The 19,431-nt window shown below is 45.5% G+C and overlaps 2 protein-coding genes and 1 non-coding gene across 5 annotated transcripts in view; 1 reads left to right on the top strand and 2 right to left on the bottom strand.

The window, feature by feature from the left end:
• Positions 1-9,948, top strand: part of fam13a (family with sequence similarity 13 member A) — a 211,423-nt gene extending 201,475 nt beyond the window's left edge. For both annotated transcript variants that reach the window (XM_080195538.1, XM_080195528.1), the window contains 2 exons: positions 2,779-2,880; positions 4,502-9,948. In XM_080195538.1, coding sequence (XP_080051664.1) covers positions 2,779-2,880; positions 4,502-4,625 — 226 coding nt within the window. In that variant the 3' untranslated portion in view covers positions 4,626-9,948. The remainder of the gene's footprint in view (positions 1-2,778; positions 2,881-4,501) is intronic.
• Positions 9,949-12,445: 2,497 nt separating this feature from the next.
• LOC145347739 (putative E3 ubiquitin-protein ligase HERC3) overlaps positions 12,446-19,431 on the bottom strand; it is a 69,344-nt gene continuing 62,358 nt past the window's right edge. For both annotated transcript variants that reach the window (XM_080195513.1, XM_080195504.1), the window contains 2 exons: positions 14,361-14,463; positions 12,446-13,634 (listed from right to left, as the gene is read on the bottom strand). In XM_080195513.1, the coding sequence (XP_080051639.1) occupies positions 13,426-13,634; positions 14,361-14,463 (312 nt within the window). In that variant the 3' untranslated portion in view covers positions 12,446-13,425. The remainder of the gene's footprint in view (positions 13,635-14,360; positions 14,464-19,431) is intronic.
• On the bottom strand, positions 16,494-16,708 carry LOC145351132 (small nucleolar RNA U3). The gene has a single exon (XR_013888330.1). It is a non-coding gene; the product is annotated as a small nucleolar RNA U3 (small nucleolar RNA).

Genomic DNA, 19,431 nt, shown 5'->3' with positions numbered 1-19,431 from the left:
GGTGGTTTGATAATCACAAAGAGTGCAGAAAAGATGGATGCTATCAGGACTTGAGATATAAAGAGAGGCTGGATAGATTAGGACTTTTTTCTCTGGAGTGTAAGAGGCTTAGAGGTGATCATATAGAGGTCTATAAAATAACGAGGGGCATAGATCAGCTAGGACGGCACGATAGCACAGTGGTTAGCACTGCTGCCTCACAGCGCCAGGGTCCCAGGTTCAATTCTGGCCTCGGATGACTGTCTATGTGGAGTTTGCACATTCTCCCCCTGTCTACGTGGCTTTCCTCCGGGTGCTCCAGTTTCGAACCACACTCCAAGAATGTGCAGGTTAGGTGGATTGCCAATGTCAGGGGATTAGCAGGGTAAATACATGGACGTATGGTGGTCGGGTCTGGATGCAGTTGTTGTGTGTGCTCAGTAGGCCTCCTTCTGCACTGTCGGGATTCTGTGATTCTCTAAAATGTCCCCTGAAGTTCTCGGGCCTTTTCCACGACGGGATCTTCCAGTCTCGTTCGTCATGGAGACCACCACCCCCTTCCTCAGCAGTGCATTCCTCAGCGGCAGAGGATGTGGGTCGTACAAACCTGCGTGGACGTCAGGGAGACCAGAAGATCCGACTTCTGGGAAGTACACCATGGGAGGAGAGCCAGGAAGGGATATCTGTGTCTCGGGACCGTTAACATTAGACTGTTAATCCAATAGAGAATTCAGGAGAACCTTCTTTACCCAGAGCATGGTGAAAATGTAGAACATGGTCCTGAAGAGATTGGTGGGGGTGAATTGATCCATTTAAGGGAATGTGAAGGAAAAAGAAGCAGAAGGGTTTGCTGATGAGGTGGGATGGGATGGGGCGGGAGGAGGCTGCTGGCAAAGACTGGCACAGATCAGATGGTTTGAACGTGCTGTGATGACGCTGTAGCCTTTCCAAAGAGACATCTCGTTGTCTGTGGTCTCTCTCCCTCTGTCCCTCTCTTGCCTCCCCTCACATTGATAACCATGTCCCGGGGTGGCTGGAGGTATCAGAAGATTCCATGAATAAATTTTAAGTGATCCATGCGGAAAACTGGCCAGTTGGGGAAACCACTTTTAAGAATCCCAACCTGTGTCAAATCCCGGGTCGAGGTAGACAATCTGGACATGAGATTATAACCATGGCGTCCACCATTTTACATCCATTAAAACTATTGGATTTGTGGACTTGTAATTATCCTTAATGTTGCAGCTGCTTCCTGAGTGGACCTCCCAGTGGTAACACTCTCTGAGATCTCCACCCAGCCACTGTTCAAACCCGGTTCCCTCAGTTTAACCTCCAGCAGTGCAGGAGGGACAGCTTGTGGGCAACTGAGGCCATTCCCTTCAGGGTCCCAAGTCTTGCCAAGCCCTGTCTAATCCTGCCCTTACCATCTGCTCACTGGCAAGCGGGGTTAATGCTGACCATGGCTTTGCCAACAGCCCACGTTAAAACCAGCTTTGATACCTACAACCCTGAACTTGTGCTGCATTCGCTATCTCCCATCAGAACTACAACACAAGTCGCTTTTAATCTGTAACTGTGGTTAATTTGCTTTTCATGTATAGATAGAAATCCAAGCCTTTAATGGTGGATCTTAATTTCCAAGTTCAGTTTTCCTCATCCAAAGAGTTGGCACACTGGTTAGCACTGCTGCCTCATAGCACCAGGGATTCAATTCCAGCCTCGGGTCACTGCGTGGAGTTTGCACATTCTCCCCGTGTCTCCCAGGGATTCCTCCAGGTGCTACAGTTTCCTTCCATAGATGTGGGGATGCTGGCATTGGACTGGTGTAAACACACTAAGACTTGCAAAATCTCACTTACTGTCCTGTCTGGAGACAATACACATTTCTTTAACCTGTGCTTATTGCTATCCCCGCTAACATTGTCGGCACCTTTAAGACTTGATTACCTGTAAAAACTCACATCCTGATCAGTATTCTGTAAACTGTGTGTGTGTTTTTACATCCCCTGTTTGTGATCAGAACTCTCCACTCACCTGATGAAGGGTCAGAGGCCCGAAAAGCTAGTGGCTTTTGCTACCAAATAAACCTGTTGGACTTTAACCTGGTGTTGTGAGACTTCTTACTGTGTTCCTTCCACAGTAAAAAGTCTCAACACCAGGTTAAAGTCCAACCAGTTTATTTGATAACAAACCCACACACCTGATGAAGGAACAGTGTTTCTGAAAGCTTGAGGGTTTATTATCAAATAAACTGGTTGGACTTTAACCTAATGTTGTGAGACTTTTTACTGTGTCTACCCCAGTCCAACGCTGGCATCTCTACATCATTCGTTCCATAGTCCAGAGATGTGCGGGTTAGGTGGATTGGCCATGCTGAATTGCCCCTTAGTGTCCCAAGATGTGTAGATTCGGGGGATTGGCAGGGTAAATACTAGGGGTTACAGGAATAGAGGCTAGGTGGGATTGATGTTGGTACAGGCTCGATGGGCCGAATGACCTCCTTGTGCACTATAGGGAATCTATAATTCTTATCTATGATTCTAAATTATTTTATCTCCACCGCTTCGTAGATAAATCTAGTGATCATGAGCGATGTAGAGTGTTCGTACGTTTTCATATCATGGAGCAGGATATCCCTAAGTACATTTATATTTGAATATTTTGATTTTTAGAAGGTTTTATTAAAGAAAAGGTGTCCCTAATTGCTAATGGAAGGCAAAACAAAATGTCTTTGGTGCTCTTAATATTTGAATACAATGTAATAATTCAGCACAAACACTTTTGTTCTGACATTTCTAGGCCAGAACTTCTGGAACAACTACAGGAAGCACGGGCTGACAAGAAGAGACTTCGCAAAACCCTGAGGGATTTTGAAGACACGTTCTTTCAGGAAAATGGAAGGTGGTTTTCTCATTAAGATTTCTCAGTGCGATGTTAAGTAGCAGTTTATCGAGTGTTTAAATTAATTCCTTGTTTTCCTCCATCTTGGCTCAAATGTCCAGGATTCCCCAGTCAATCCAAAGTGTAGGAATTTTAGGAAGCCGGAAACTTGGCAGCCTTTATGGTCAATTTGGTATCCTCTCCCAAATCCTTCCTTCCCATCCCACCCCCCCCCCCCCCCCACCCCACACACACACACACACAACCCTCCATTCATTGAACTGAAGTGTTTCAGCTTAAGGTGACTCAAGTCTATTGCATTTCCCTAACTCTCTCTAGCTGTAGGAGTTAAAAGATAGGCTGAGCGAACAGGGTTTTTGTTGAAAGTGTAAATGTTTATTTGTTTTGTTTTTACCATTTTGAAGTTGATCTGCTAATACATTGAGCATTTTCTGTAACTCGTTAAGAAATATTAAGTGCGTGTATTAAATGTATTTAATCTTATTCATGGGGTCACGGTTAAGGATCGAGTCCGATTTCGATCTTACGGCCCACTGAGATGAAGAAGGGTCACTCAGGCAGCCCAGATTGCCCGTCATTGGGTTAAACCGAGCCCCGGCCTGCCATGAGGCAGGCGTATAAGATCCCATGGCTATACTTCAAAGATTGTTGATTCGACAATGGTTTCACGGTCATTAGTAGATTCTTAATTTCAGATATTTTACTGAATTCCAGCTCCAGCATCTGCCGTGCTGGGATTCGAACCCAGGTCCCCCAGCACACTGAGTTTCTGGATTAATAGTCTAGCAAAAATACCACTAGGCCATCGCCTTCCCTGAATAACCAACATAAGATAGTTATTGAGAGCAAAGACACCAACACTTGTTTTTTTAAAGAAGAATTCAATTTCTGTTGTGATTCCGAACACTTCTTTTATTTTGCCCAGAAACGTCCGGAAAGGAGATCATGCCTCCATGGCTGAGGGCAGTTATCCCTGGTGTTCCAGTTACAATTTGTTCCTCAACCAGTATGGCAAGGCACAGCTCATTGGTGTTTATGTGACCTTGTCCTCAGCAAATTGCTTTCAAATTTGATGATGATTTTCGAATTGACAATACAGGCTTCAGAAAAATACTTAATTGGCCTCAAAGCTCCTTGGGCTGAACAGGGATGGGGAAGGTGCTATGTTAATGCAAGCATTTTTCACCCACAATGATCAGAATTTTTTTTTTAACTCATCTGATGGGACATGAGTGTCGCTGGCTGGCCAACATTTATTGCCATCCCTAGTTGCCCTTGGAGGGCAGTCTGGAGTCACATGTAGGCCAGACCTGGTAAGGACATCAGGTTGCCTTCCCTAAAGGATATTAGTGAACCAGATGGGTTTTTTTTGACAATGGTTTCATGGTCAGCAGTAGATGCTTAATTCCAGATATTTTATTGAATTCAAATTCCAGCGTCTTGCCATGGCAGGATTTGAATGCGGGTCCTCCAGAATGCTAATAGTCTAGTGATAATACCACCCGGCCATCACCTCCCCTAAGTAACCAACGTTGGGTAGTTATTGGGAGTAAAAATATCAGAATTTTAGAAAAACAGAATTCAATTTCTGTTGTGATTCCGAACGCTTCTTTTATTCCAGGAATGTCCAGAAAGAAGATCGTGCCCCCATGGCTGAAGAATACAGTGAATACAAACACGTGAAGGCAAAGCTTAGGCTTCTGGAAGTGCTCATAAGCAAACAAGATCCGTCAAAGGTCATATGAACGCGCTAGAGATTCAGCGATGATGACTTTCATTGCCTCTTTTATTTAGCGAATGGTCCCACAGCAGTGGTGGGAGGGATGCACTGGCCTCTCACCAACCTGCCACAGCGAAAGATGAAACGCAGCTTGAATTTACCGGCCTTGCCATGGAGGCGGTCGTCTCTCGGAGAATGATGTCCGGTGCCAGCAATGCTGCAGACATTGACCAAGAAAAGAAATGCCACGCCAAAATGCCTCCTGTGCTTTTTGAGGGTTTTTTTTTTAATGTGATGGGTTGGTTCCTCCCCATTCTTAACCAAAATCTGCGTCCTCGGGGCAAGACGTCGCCCAAGGAAGCCATGATTAGCTAACTGTACGTGGCAAGTAACCCTGTGTTGCAGAGTTGCCTCCAGTGACCCCCAGATTGAATTGTGACCTTAAGCCACTCGTAGCAGCTCTGGGGCCGCACGGTCAGCTAAGTGGTCTGTCCGAGGACGGGGCTACGCACAACACGAGGGAAGAATGATCCGGAGACCCAGAGGCTGGTTCTCTGAAGCCTCCGTGTTCTTCGAAGCTTGGAATGTTCACGCTCTCTCATCAGCAGGAACTAAAGGGCCCCTGGGCAATTGTTAATTACTGGCAGCAATTTTTTTTTCTCCAAATCTCGATTAAATTTGATCTTTCTATTCTGTAGGATGTTTTCCTAATACTCTCCAAAAAAAGAGAATCAATTCAATGAATTAGCAGGTGGAACAGTGATCTTGTGTGCACCTCCAGTAGATACTGATATTTTAGGTTTTTAGAAATGCAGAGTGGAAAGGTGGTCTGGGGGAACGGGAATTGCATAGTCCAATCTATGCTTTATATATATATATATATACATATATAAAATTCCAGTCTGCTTCACAAACCTTGCTTTTTTTTTGTTGCCAATTTGCTGAGGATTGAATGGAGTGCGAAACATGTAACTGGCATCTTATAACTGCAGCATATCAATACAGCTTGAATAACTTACGTGACGCATTGGCTTTAAAACCTCTTTACCGGGACAAGATGATTAGTTATGGGAGTTGAAAGTAACTTTAAGGTAAGATTGGCTGTGGGCATCTTTTTCTGTGAACGCTGCGGCAGTACCTCATTGGCAAAGTGAAATTGTTTTAATGTTGACCCTCCCAAGGCATGCTTTCTTCCCCCTTTTTGAGATTTAGACGTGAGACAGTAAGATATGCCTTGCAGAACGGCGTTTTGACAAATGCCTGCGGCAGTCAGATTTTTTAAGACACGTTTTTGGTGTCCTGCCATCCCATGGTACTTTGACTAGTTTGTAAACTTTATTACCACGTGAATAGGCCCTCAATTTCATCCCCTATGTTTGGTACCTTTTGCCATACACTTTCCAAAATCTGCATACCTACTGGTGACCAAGCCCTCCCCAACACCACTGCAAGCACTGGGTTCGATGAAAAATGTTTTCTATAGTCACTAGTGAAGAACCTCACATTGTCTGCGAGTACGTTCAAATGCTTGTAGCTCTGATAAACGTACAGGGCTTCACATCTCCAGCCATTCTCTGTCAAACAACCTTTTATCAAGAGTTTCATATCTAAAGCACCATACCGCTTGACCTGCCCACTAGTCTCAGTGTAACTCTGGTCCAGCTCCGTCACGGTTGTTAAGTAACGCCTTGGCCTGAGGAGTTGTCTCCCAGAGGTCGCAATAAGCCACCTCTGGAAAACTAGGTTAAGCCAAACACAACTGGGTGGATCTTCAGAAATATCGGTCTGTTCACACAGCAGGAGTTGCGGAGCAGGAGTGGGTGGCAGCGCCTTGTTCACATTCCCCTGAGTTGGTCTCGATCCCTAAACTCACAAAATACAATCCGGTGTCCTTAGTGCTAAATGCTATTCATACAAGTTTTACATGAGACTCCAGCACCTGATAGGTTGATGTTTAAATGACCAGGTGTCATGCATATGTGTGTACTCCCTTGGGAGATCTTCCTGCATTAATTGTGTGATGTAAGGATTAAGTGTTCATGACAAACACACGACATGTTTACAAAGATAATTTCCATTATAAATGTTTGCAGAGCAGTTTGAATGGAAATGTAGCATTGAAGACAAATTTGGGAGTGAGTTATATTGGCACATCCTGGTCCAATTATCCTCACCCCCTAACCCCATTTGGCTCTAACAGCCTGAGACTGGGCACCATGAAATCCTTTTGAGAGTGTGTTTCCAGTTTATAAAACCCAGGGAGCAACATGCTAAAGAATTCTACGTGCCACTGCCTGCTAGAGCAGGCTTAGCTTTGTGCGTGGTTAGCCGAGACTGTGTATCAAAAGTATCCAAGGCCTGGATTCAATCAAACAAGCATCTGGCTTTGAAAGGTGTATTATGGGTGAAAGGTGGCAAAAGGAGGAATGGGAATGCTGTGATTCAGTCCTTTGATTTGTCCCTCTGTCCCAGTCTCATATATAGAGATGCCAGCATTGGACTGGGGTAAACACAGTAAGAAGTCTCACAACACCAGGTTAGAGTCCAACCAGTTTATTTGAGACTTCTTACCCATTCTCATATTCCAGACCAACTTATCACACTGACCTCTTCCAGGCCTACAAACCCTTTAATGCCTCTATCTGAAATTTGTCTCCCCACAGAGATTTGGTAGCCTTATTTATGATGTGTTAATACTTCTGCTGAAATAGTGAGGAGAAATTTCAGAATATATTTCTATAATGTATAATCCTTGGGACTAGATATGAGATGGTGTACTAAGAGTACAGATCTCCCAAGGGAACTTACTTCACCCACCTGGGAAATCTTGGGCGTTTTTCAACACCTCCTGGGTACGTAAACAATTTAGAATTCCTTCCCAGGCCACCAGAGTCGAAAATCTATTTCCATTATTTCTAACTCACTGCATTCTAGAAAATCCAAACTCACTCCAAGATTTAAAAAAAATTTTAACCCTTATCAGAGACATTGAGAAGTCGGGATTGACAGTTTGCAACGTCCTTTCATTACAACCACCCCATTGATTAGAGAAGCCAGAAATCCTACAGGTTAAACGCTGAGGGAAATCGTTCCCATGCATCGATAATAAGTGGTGTTGAATTAGCGTGCACCCTGATTGTTGGAGTTATCACACTGTGAGGCTTGCTTTGCAAGATCCTCTTCTACATACTCCACAGCCATCCTGCCAAAGCTAAGCTAAAGATTTGCCACAGTTAAGTAGACAAATGCCATTGCCATTTTGCACAAAGCATTGCAAATACTGCATTCAAAGTGGCCTTGTGCGGGAAGTGCAATGGACATTGCTCAGGAGAAGTTGAGCTAATCCTCATGCTGCCAACTCAGAAGGAAGACCAAGGCTTAGTGCTACCTCCTGTCCATGTGCCAGAGCTGCCCATTGTGGTTTTGATGGGTCGCTGCTGCCTGACTCCATGTGTGGCAGATACACCATCACATATCTACAGCTGAACCCAAGTAAAGACTTTTCTGAAGGGCATAAGGACTGACTGAATAGAATCAAGGAAACCCTTCAGAACAGAAGGAGACCATTCACCTCATCAAGTCTGTACCAACCACAATGCCACCCACGCCCTATCCCTGTAACCCCACACACTTATCTTGCAAATCCCTCTGAAGCTAGGGCCAATTTAGCACGGCCAATCAACCTAACCCGCACATCTTTGGACTGTGGGAGGAAATCAGAGCATTCCCAAAGAAACCCACACAGACACGGGGAGAATGTGCAAATTCCACACATACATGCTGAGGTGTGAACCCCACCAGAAATTTAAGCTATAAATTGCAAACACAAAGTCTAAAGTTGTAAGGGTTCTATCTGAACTGTTCTCTTGACCAGAACCACTGCAGATCCTATTCTACAAGGGGGGGTCCTGCTAGCTTTTTGCGCTTAGCAATTACATAGGGTTGGGGATTTTTTTTGTTCAAGTTTGCCCTAGCCTGTTTTAACATATATGACATTCGCTGAAATCGTAGAAAAATAGCATTTTCGCAAGTGCTTCATAAAGAGTGATGGAAATCTGCAACTTACTCTCCACATATAGTAGATGGTAGAAGTTTTTGCAAATCAGAATGATAGATTTTAACTGACCAATTAATATGAATGAAAGGCTGGAGTTAATAAGCTGATCTATACTGTGATAGACTGAGGGGACGAATGGCCTGCCTCACTTCATTGTGTGAAAGCCCTGTGAAGATGCCAACTCCTTCCATTTCCAGTAGCTACGCATTTAAAAATCTCTCTCATTGGACATCCCGTCTACTGTTCCCGATATCAATACCAGCCTTCACATTCAAACATTTTGTGGTAATTGTACCCTTCCTGTGCAGTGCCCTACTGGTACGTGGGTGTAAGAGTGAAAATGTGACTTGTTTACATGTAAACGGTTTCAATTCTAAACACATAATAGCAGGTGTGATAAAAACATGCATAATGGTTGGGACTGAACGAGTGGCTTTAAAATGGAGACAGACTTATATCCATGCCTTGGTCTAGTTATTCCCCACTCCGCTAACGCCACCCTTGTCATTAGGATGCACTGGCATTGGCTCCATGCATGTTCTCCTCCTCTCTACCCCCTCTGCGTAGCATCCCTTTTGACGGTGCTGGGAATGTTAAAATTCTGCAAGAAATACCAGTCAATACAACTGATGCTCTCATCAGTTCCCAAATCCAAATGCAGAACAGTTTAACCTCGGGGGGTGTTGGGGCGGGGGAAGGACATTTATCAACACTCCTGATAATCAGAACAGATCCTGACAATCTTTTTAAAATAATCCTGTTGTTATTACAAACCTATCAAATGCAGCCCTGGGTTCTCAGTAGGGTTTATGTGTTAGTGGGGTGCTGGCTGGCGTTGGACAGGGAACTGCGCAGCTGTTGCTCTATGACCCCCCTAACCCCCATTGCGTCTCCAGCCACTTTATTTGACAACCTACGCTCGCTTCTGCTCCCTCCACGTTCTGGCAGGACAGCAGATGACTGAAGCCACCCCCCCCCCCCCCCCCGCCTCCCTTTGCTCACTCAATTGTGTGTGTGTGCCCGTGCCTTGGTGCGTACCCTACACCTCACAGTAGGACAGGAGTCCAGACGCGACTTCTCACAATGTGTAACTAACTCTGGGCCCTTGCTATTGGATCAATGTTTACAGGAAGAAAACAAAATGTCAAAAAAAACAAAGCAGCAGACTGTGCGGGTGTTAACATTTATCTTTTGAATGTAGACACTAAAGGAAGGAGAAATATGGATATGTACATTTTTGTACATGAAGGTGATTGTATTTTGTATAACAGAAAATATATTTTTTGCTCTACATACTCGCATCATTTCATTTGTGTCTGATTTACCAAGAAACGTATCGTTAAACCACAGAATCCCTCATGCAGGTCATTCGGCCCATCAAGTCTGTATCGACTCGCTAAAAGGGTGAATTTTTTCCCATTTTGCCCGACACGGGAATCGTAGCGGGCAGGGGGTGGACCATGCAAAGATCCATGGACTTCGGGAGGGATTTTCCGGTTTTGGGGCAAGCACAGTCAGAAAATCCCACCCGGAGTACCTTACCCAAGGCCTTCTCCTCCACCCTAATCCCATAACCCCCACCCATTCACCATGGCTAATCCATCTAACCCACACATCTTGAGACACTAAGGGACAATTTGGACTGGCCAATCAAACTAACCCGTGCACTATGGGAGGCAACCCGAGCATCCAGAAAACTCACACAGACATGGGGAGAATGTGCAAACTCCACATAGTCAAGCAAGGCCGGAATTGAACCCAGGTTCATGGCGCTGTGAGGCAGCAGTGCTACCCACTGTGCCACCGTACTACACAAAGCAAACAAAATAACTCTCACCTGGCTTACGAATCATACGTTTCCCATCGTCTGCATCAGTTAAGAATTCAATCTCTCAATGCTTACGTTGAAGGAAATTCTTCTATTTCCCTAGTTACTGCGAGCGATTTTAAGCTGGAAACCAGCTTACTCTGGGATGATTATTCCATGGTCCAACTCACACTCAACCTTTGACTCCGTGTTAAACTACATGACCAGTAGTCGGAAAAACTGGTGCTCCGGTTTTCTCCCACACTCCAAAAGATGTGCAGGTTAGGTGGATTGGCCGTGCTTAGGGGGATTAGCTAGGGTAAATGTATGGGTTATTGGGATAGGGCCTGGGTGGGAATGTGGTCAGTGCAGACTCAATGGGCTGAATGGCCTCCTTCCACACTGTAGGATTCTACAATCTGTGGAGAAATAAGCAACAAAGGCTTTTGGTTTCATTTGTTTATTTATCTTTTTAAAAAGTCCTACGCCATTTTACAAAAACAAATTGCACAGACAAGTTGGATTTAATCTGCAGCTTTTTTTGTGGAAAATAAAAGCAAAAAAAAATAAAAAGGAGAGAGAAGTAAGATCTTTAATCAGGATCATTGTTCTGCCCCGGTTGTCTTGAACTAGGCTTCTCTGTTGTTACAAGAGAATTTGTACAGGCATGTTACAAAACTTTACAAAGCGTTCGGTAAGACGGTAACTAGATGCATCAGAAACCACCTCATGTTTTTAAGATTCGTCAATGTCCCTGGCGAGGCCATCATTTGTTCCTGAAGGTGAGTTGCCCTCGCAATGCTCACCTGCAAAAGGAGTTCCCCATTCGGTGGTAACCTCCCCTGCTATTTACATGGATTAATAGGCAGCTTATTGTGAGTACGTACGGTTTGTTCTTTTAAAAACTGCTTCTTTGGGCTCCCGTACGGTTCAGCATTGCACAGCACTTCAGCTACAAGCTGGATTTTCAAAGCAACGGCCGTTAGCCCTTTGGCAGGGACGGCTGCAGCAAATTAGAATCCCTACAGCGCAGAAGGAGGCCGTTCGGCCCATCAAATCTGCACCCACCACAATCCCCACCCAGGCCCTATCCCCATAAACGTACGTAATTACCCCGCTAGTCTCTCTAACCTACGCACCCTGGGGCGATTGAGCGTGGCAGTGCGCCTAACTTGCACAGCTCTGGACTGTGGGAGGAAACCGCAGCAATTAGAACGTGGAAAGGAGTGAACTCGGATCCCTGTCACGGGGAGGGGAAGGAGGTCACCCAACAGGCGCTCGTCTCGGATCCCGGCCAATTGTCTTTTCCAGTTGACGGTGGGGTTTGGTGCGGAATGGCCGGTGCCAGCTGGTCACTGCCCGATGCCGCGATCTTCACATTTACAAATGAGATTGCTCTGACCCCGCGGGAAACGGTCCCCGATCCCTGGGCTGGTCTGAGGCGACTGCGGGTTTGGGTGACAATGGAATGAGCTCAAGGCCAACTGAGCTCATTACATTTCGGGCATCTTGGCTAGTGCTCAGGAAGAAGTCGTACACGGGATAAGAATTAGGAGCAAGAGATGACCATTTGGCCCCTCAAGACTGGCTCCACCATTCAATAAGATCATGGCTGATCTGGTTGCGGCCTCAAGTCTAATTTCTTGTCTGCAACACCGTACCACACACTCCCATTATTCTCGACTCCCACCCGCCCACGCCTCCATTACCCTCGACCCCCACCCCTCCCACGCACCCAACACCCTCGATTCCCACCCCCATGCACCCATTACTCTCAGCTCCCACCCCCCCCACGCATCCATTACCCTCGACCCCCACCCCTCCCACGCACCCAACACCCTCGATTCCTACCCCCCCATGCACCCATTACTCTCAGCTCCCACCACCCCCCCCCACGCATCCTCGCCGCCACGCCTCCCACGCACCCAACACACTGGCCCCTACTCTTCCCATGCACCCATCATCCTTGACCACCACGCCCCTGTGCACCCATTACCCTCGACTCCCACCCCCGCCATGCACCCATCACCCTCGACTCCTTAGTCAAATCAAAAACCGGTGTAACAACCTCGGATACACTCAATGACCCAGCCTCCATTACTGTCTGGAGGGAGAGAATTCCCAAACATTAATGATACTAGTCATTGGAGAGGAAGTGGAGGCTGCAGTGAGAACCAGGATTGGAGCGACAGACAGGTCACAGTTCGACTGTGCCATTAGCAGGATCTCTCCTCCTCCCAGCATCCCATTCAGCCAACTGTTCACCTAGACAACTTACTGGTGGCAGCCTTCACTGCTTTTGCTAAAAACTGCCTGTAAACTTGGATTTTCTCAATGCTTTGAAACTATTGAATATTGTAGAGTGCGGGGGGTGGGAGATATGGATGAGCACAGATTGCGTAGAAGGCGAGGAGCCCCAAGTGGACATTAAACCCCTCATTTCCACATAAAAAGGGGTCTGTTTTGGGCGTGAACCCTGGCCAACACTAAAAATGGGAGTCGGCACCCTCTTCTGTTTGCCCATCTCCTGCCCATTCAGTTCCAGAAAGTAAAAAACGCACAAATAACCATCTCATTTCTCAGCTGTTCTTTGGTCAGGTACGTTTCAGATATTCCAACTGAAACTTAGAAGCGTTCACAAGAGCCTTATCCAATCTATCCTCCTTGTCAGCAATGCCAATAAAAGCACATTACATTCCAATTAAACTTCATACTTTAAAAAGTAAAATACAGCTGCATAAAACAATAATAGCAAGTTTAAAATGTACCCAACAGTTTGGAATTACAGTCAAGGGGGGGGGGGGGCGGGGAATAGATAATCTGTCAGACTGTCTCATAAAATAATCTTTTAAAACCAGGAGGAACGAGATTGTGTCTTTGTAAAATAATCTCTAACAATAATAATAAAGTGCTTATTGAAATCAAGACATCCCCTTGCAATGGAATGAGGAAGAGTTCATTTCACACCAAGCTGAAGCCTTCGTGGTGCTCGATAGCCTGAGTGAGTTTAGTAACCAATGTCGTTTTGCTCGTGTACTTGGGGAGGTCCAGCAGGTTGTAACAGGTGTGAGCCACCGGCAGGTAACGCTCGCCTCCGGCAGTGGGCTGGATGGTCATCCGAATACTCGCCATGCCGTAAATAGGAATGCGGTCACTGCCGGTCAGAAACACTGCAGGCGGAACAAGGACATCAAGGAGGTGAGAAACTCATCTCTATTGAAAAGTTCCCGAACCAGAGATGGGCAAAAGGCCCCAATTATTTATGCAGGTATTTGCTGCTCTTTGTAGAATTTAAGGGGTCAGTTAGCACAGTTGGTTAGATGACACGCACACGTGTGTGTGTGTGTGTGTGTACGCGCACTGTGTGCACACGTATGTGGGTGTGTCTCAGTGTGTGTGCACGTTTGTGTGTGTGCGCACGCATGTTTCAGTGCATGTGTCTGGCCTGCTTCCCTCCCCCCTTCACCACCAGAGTCAGAGAGCCATTGGAAGCTCTGAACTTACTCTTCAGAAGCTGGGATGCCCGAAGCAGGCCTTTGCCGAGCAGGTCTGTTTCGTGCCGAATCTGGACAGGCGAACGTGGTGGTAAAGGGGGAAATGCTGATAAAGTTGAGCAAATGCATTTAAATTGCCACTGCACCAGTTTTGGGTGCAATTTGGATCGTGGCCATTCTCGGGCCTTGGTAAAGTGGGCATCTGTGTGGGCACGGATCACGTTAATGGTCTGACGCCCGACTTTACCAAGTTGTCACACCTGAAAATGGGCGCAACGCATTTGAGGTTGGGAAGAAAGGACGGACCAGTGTCCTGAGTCCCCACCAATCAAATTGGGCATCTGTTTATAAGAGTTTTAACAGTCAACAAGATCTAATTTTCACAAAACTAGCCGCACTTACACAGAAACAACTTCTTTTTTTCCAAAGGAAACTCATGGAATACTTCCCAAAAGATTTTGATGGTCGGATGTGCAGGATGATAATCGCCTTTGTATATCGCACTCTGGTAAAACACAATCCAATAAAACAAAACCTTGTGTGAAAAACTGCGCAGTTCAACAATCAACACACTGATAAACAAAAGCATACATAAGCAGATGTGTGTTCACAAATACACAAGATGAGCAGTCACATGACACCAGGTTATAGAATCATAGAGTCCCTGTCACACAGAAGGAGGCCATTCGGCCCATCGAGTCTGCACCTACCACAATGCCACCAGGACCTATTCCCATAACCTCACACGTTTATCCTGCTAATCCCCTGACACTAAGGGGCAACGTAACATGGCCATTCAATCTAACTCACATATCTTTGGAGTTTTGGAGGAATCCGGACACCCGGAGGAAACCCACACAGACAAGGGGAGAAGGTGCAAACTCCACACAGACAGTGACCCGAGGCCAGAATTGAACCCCAATCCCTGGCGCTATGAGGCAGCACAGCTAACCCCTGTGCTGGCCATTTCTTGAAAAAAAAGAATGCTTTATTTTAAACAGAAAAGCACCAGTACTATTAAAAGGGTCATAAAGTCAAGTATGTTATTTCAAACTGGAACCAAGATTCTTCCTGCTTGGTATTTTAATGGTAAGAAGTCTCAAGCCAGGTTAAAGTCCAACAGGTTTATTTGGTAGTAAACACCACTAGCTTTCAGGGTTTGCCCCTTCTCCGAAAGCTTGTGGTGTTTAGATCAAAGAACCCTACAGTGCATCAATTCTGCACCAAACACAATCCCACCCAGGCCCTACCCCCATATCCCTACACATTATACCCACCAATCCCTCTAACCTACGCATCCCTGGACACTAAGGGGCAATTTCTTAGCATGACCAATCAGCCTAACCCGCACATCTTTGGACTGTGGGAGGAAACCGGACTACCTGGAGGAAACCCACGCAGACACGAGGAGAATGTGCAGACTCCACACAGACAGTGACCCGAGCCAGGAATCAAACCCACGACCCTGGTGCTGTGAAGCAGCAGTGCTAACCACTGTGTCGCCCATTTGGTTTACTACCAAATAAACCTGTTGGACTTTAACCTGGTGTTGAGACTTCTTACTGTGTTTACCCCCAGTCCAATGCCGGCATCTCCACATCATGGTATTTTAATCCCACACAGTGAAATTTTCCAACTGCTAATAGGTTTTCCAACATAAATTTACAAAATTTTGGGTGGTGTATCACATTTCCTTGGGGGTTGGGGGGCACAGTGGCAGGGGCGTAAGAAAATTTGTCATCGAGACAATGTCCGTGCTAAACAAACGTCAGAACTGTTTAAAGCAATGGATTCACTGTGTCAATGAAAGCAATAAAAAATCAGAAAAGAAATTAAATATCATACAAAACAATGTAACATTTAAGACTTAAATTCTGAAACCGTTCCCAAGATTTTGCACAACCAATTTTGAAGTAAATGTGCCAAGGAGCACTGCTTCTTTGTCAGGTGAAGCACTCCAAAAGCTTGTGATTTCAAATAAACCTGTTGGATTACAACCTGGTCTCATGCGACCTCTCAATTTGTCCACCCCATTCAAACACAGACACACACACAGACACAGACACACACACAGACACAGACACACACACAGACACAGACACACACACAGACACAGACACACACAGACACAGACACACACAGACACAGACACAGACACAGACAGACACAGACACAGACACAGACACACACAGACACACACAGACACAGACGACATTAAGAAGCAAATTGAATGGTTTCCTCTAATAAGGTGGCACATTCACGATTCAGGTGAAGAATTGGATTTTAACCGTGACTCATTGCTGCAGTTATTATCGGACGGATTTCTTTTGAAGCAGAAACAGAAAATGGTGGGGAAACTCAGCAGGTCCGACATCCACCATGTTTTCCATCCTGTATACCCGCTGCCACCAAGACACCAACAGATGTGTCATGATCAGCAGACCCCACTTGCACGGATAGACTCAAAATGAAATCCAGAGTTCATACTTTGAGTGTATCCCAACAAAACAACTTTAACAAAATGTTAAAAGACAAACCACTCGCACTGTGCCCCCTTCCTCCACTTCTCTACAAGAGAGAAGGAACACTCAATGACACTGAGCAGTTGCTAAAAGCGACACTCAATGCCAGCTTCCTGCTCAGAAGACAACACTATAAATCCTCCTCATGGGATTGTGAGACCACACACACTTTAGAAACACATTTCTCTCGGAAAACACTATAGAAATGCTCCCTAAGAGTATAATCTACGGAGAGGGAATAGAGCCAACGTTCTGTGTCTGGATGACCCTTCATCAGAGATAAAAGTGAAGAATATCAGACAAGATTTATACTATCAGGATTGGGTGGGGAAAGCTGTAATTGGACAAAGGAAATGTAAATGGAGATGATGAAGGTGTTAAAAGCGTCCATTAAGTGATTGGAGTGCGTGAATGGCAGAACAAGAGATACAGGTTGTTAGGGGTCTAGCTGTGGAACGTGGCAATTGGCCCTGGGTCTGGAGGAGGGGGTGGGGGTGGCATTGGAGACAAATGGAAAGCCAGATTTCAGAAGTGGAAAAATTCAAGAATAATAAAATACAAGTAATAAAAATGGATGGATGAGATGAAAAGACGAAATGAAATAAAATAAAGTGGAAATGGGGTGAAGGTGGAGGAGAAAGTTTATACTCTGAAGTTGCTGAACTCAAATGTTCAGTCCGGAAGGCTATATTTTTTGTACCTTTAAAGTTGACCTTCGGAAAAAGGTCAACGTATAATAAATCGAGTAATGATGAGGTTTCTTAGGACATTCCAGGGTGATCTGATTCAGATTGATCACTGTTCCAGGTTTTAGAAATGGATCATAGGATACCATCTCAGACAACCCTCTGGCACACCCAGTGGTTGGATGACCATCGTGACCATTATCAAGACCTGTGGGAGTCATAAACTCCCTGCAGTGCCATTCAGTAGGCCATTCAGCCTCTCAAGTCTGCACCGATCCTCTGACAAGACTATCTTATGATGTGGATATGCTGGCGTTGGACTGGGGTAAACACAATGAAAAGTCTGACAACACCAGGTTTCAGTCCAACCGATTTATTTGATAGTAAACTCACTAGCTTAAGCTCTTCTTCAGGCGAATGGAGAGTTCTGGCCTCAGATTACTGATCAGAATCGCATTCTAATCAGTAATCTGTAAACTGTCTGTGCTTTATATGCTCTGTCTGAGGCCAGAACTCTCCATTCACCTGAAGAAGAGCTTAAGCTTGTGAGTTTACTATCAAATAAATCGGTTGGACTTAGTCTTGGCAGTAAAAAGTCTGCCAACACCAGGTTTATCTTACCCAGCTCCTCTCCTCCACCCTAATATGGTAACCCCATTTTACCGCAGCTAATCAACCTAACCATTACATTCTTGGACACTAAAAGGACAATTTATCACAGCCTATCCATCTAACTTGCACATCTTTGGACTATGGAAAGAAACTGGAGTACCCAGAGGAAACCCATGCAGACATGGGGAGAACGTGCAGACTCCACACAGACCCCAAGCAAGAAATTGAACCTGGGTCCCTGGCGCTGTGAGGCAACGGTGCTAACCACTGTGCCGTCCATGGTAAATTCCTGGTGTGAACTTTTCATTGATAAAATCCTGTGGTCTGTTTTATAATGTAGAGGTAGAATGGTGTTGTACATGAAGGGTCAATCTGGGACAGCGGTGATGTAAGAGCTGACCTAGAGCTTCAGTCAGCAGTGCAGAGTTAGTTAGAAACCTGTAGGAATTGCCATGAAATCCTTATCGTACCTGCATCCTCTGTTAACGGAGCTGAACTATGTACATGTTCATATTAAAAACTGCTTGGTAACTTCGTCAAGACAGTTTAAGAAGAACACATCGTGGGTAGCGATAGCCCAACTAATAAAGAACACCTACACTGGACAGAAATCAGGTCTGAATGCTGGCACAGATCAGAAGGGGTAAAAAAATATACAACAGCTCCTCCTTACATCCTAATACAGGGAATCACTTAGTTTCCCGAATGCAGACATCACAGCTCTTATATCTGACCTATATGGGTTCTGGTTCCTGAACATCGTCATTTTGAAATTCCCATTCATATTCTAATCCCCCCAAGGTCCCCCTCCCCCCACCCCACCCCCAGAATATCTGTGTAACCATGGCGGCACGGTGGGTAGCATTGCCTCCTCACGGCTCCACAGATCTGGGTTCGAATCCCAGCTTGGGCGACTGTCTGTGTGGGGTTTGCACGTTGTCCCCGTCTCTGCGTGGGTTTCCTCCCACAGTCCGAAAGGCGTGCAAGTTAGATGCACTGGCCATGCTAAATTGCCCCTTAGTGTCCTGGGATGCGTAGGTTAGAGGGATTAGCGGGGTAAATATTTGAGGTAACAGGGATAGGGCCTGGATGGGATAGTTTGTCACTGCAGCTCGATGGGCCAAATAGCCTCTTCCTGCACTGTAGGGATTCTATGATTCTAACCACCTCCCCTCCCCTGTGTTACAATCTTCCGAGATCTTTCTGCTCTTAACCTTTGATCATTTATCCATCTTTGCTCCAACAATTGGCAGCCTCCAGCCATCCATAGCCCTAAGCTCTCAAATCCCATCTGTAGAACCCTCTAGCTTTCTCTCTCCTTAAAAACTACTTCACTGTCCGAATGTCTTGTTGATTGACCCAGGAGATTACCACTGTCGTTATGGAATATTGGGACATTTTACCACATTGAAGTTTAAGTTTAAAGGTGCAATACTAATGCAAACTTTCCTTGAATTGATTCAGCTGGACTACGTTTAAATGGCGTGAGAGTTCAATGGATGGCATCTTTATGGAACTGTATCTAAACATTCTGGTTTACAGAACAAAACAGCGTGGCCTTTTACTGGAATGTAAAGGCACCTTTTTCCAATGACAGTCAACGAGTATTTTACTCTTCACCGGCACCAAGTTCACTTGGCCAAAGGGGGCAGT

Source organism: Carcharhinus amblyrhynchos, chromosome 1 (genome assembly GCF_965287045.1).
Source record: "Carcharhinus amblyrhynchos chromosome 1, sCarAmb.v2.hapA, whole genome shotgun sequence".
Lineage (NCBI taxonomy): Eukaryota > Metazoa > Chordata > Chondrichthyes > Carcharhiniformes > Carcharhinidae > Carcharhinus > Carcharhinus amblyrhynchos.
This window is presented reverse-complemented; position numbering and strand designations above follow the sequence as displayed.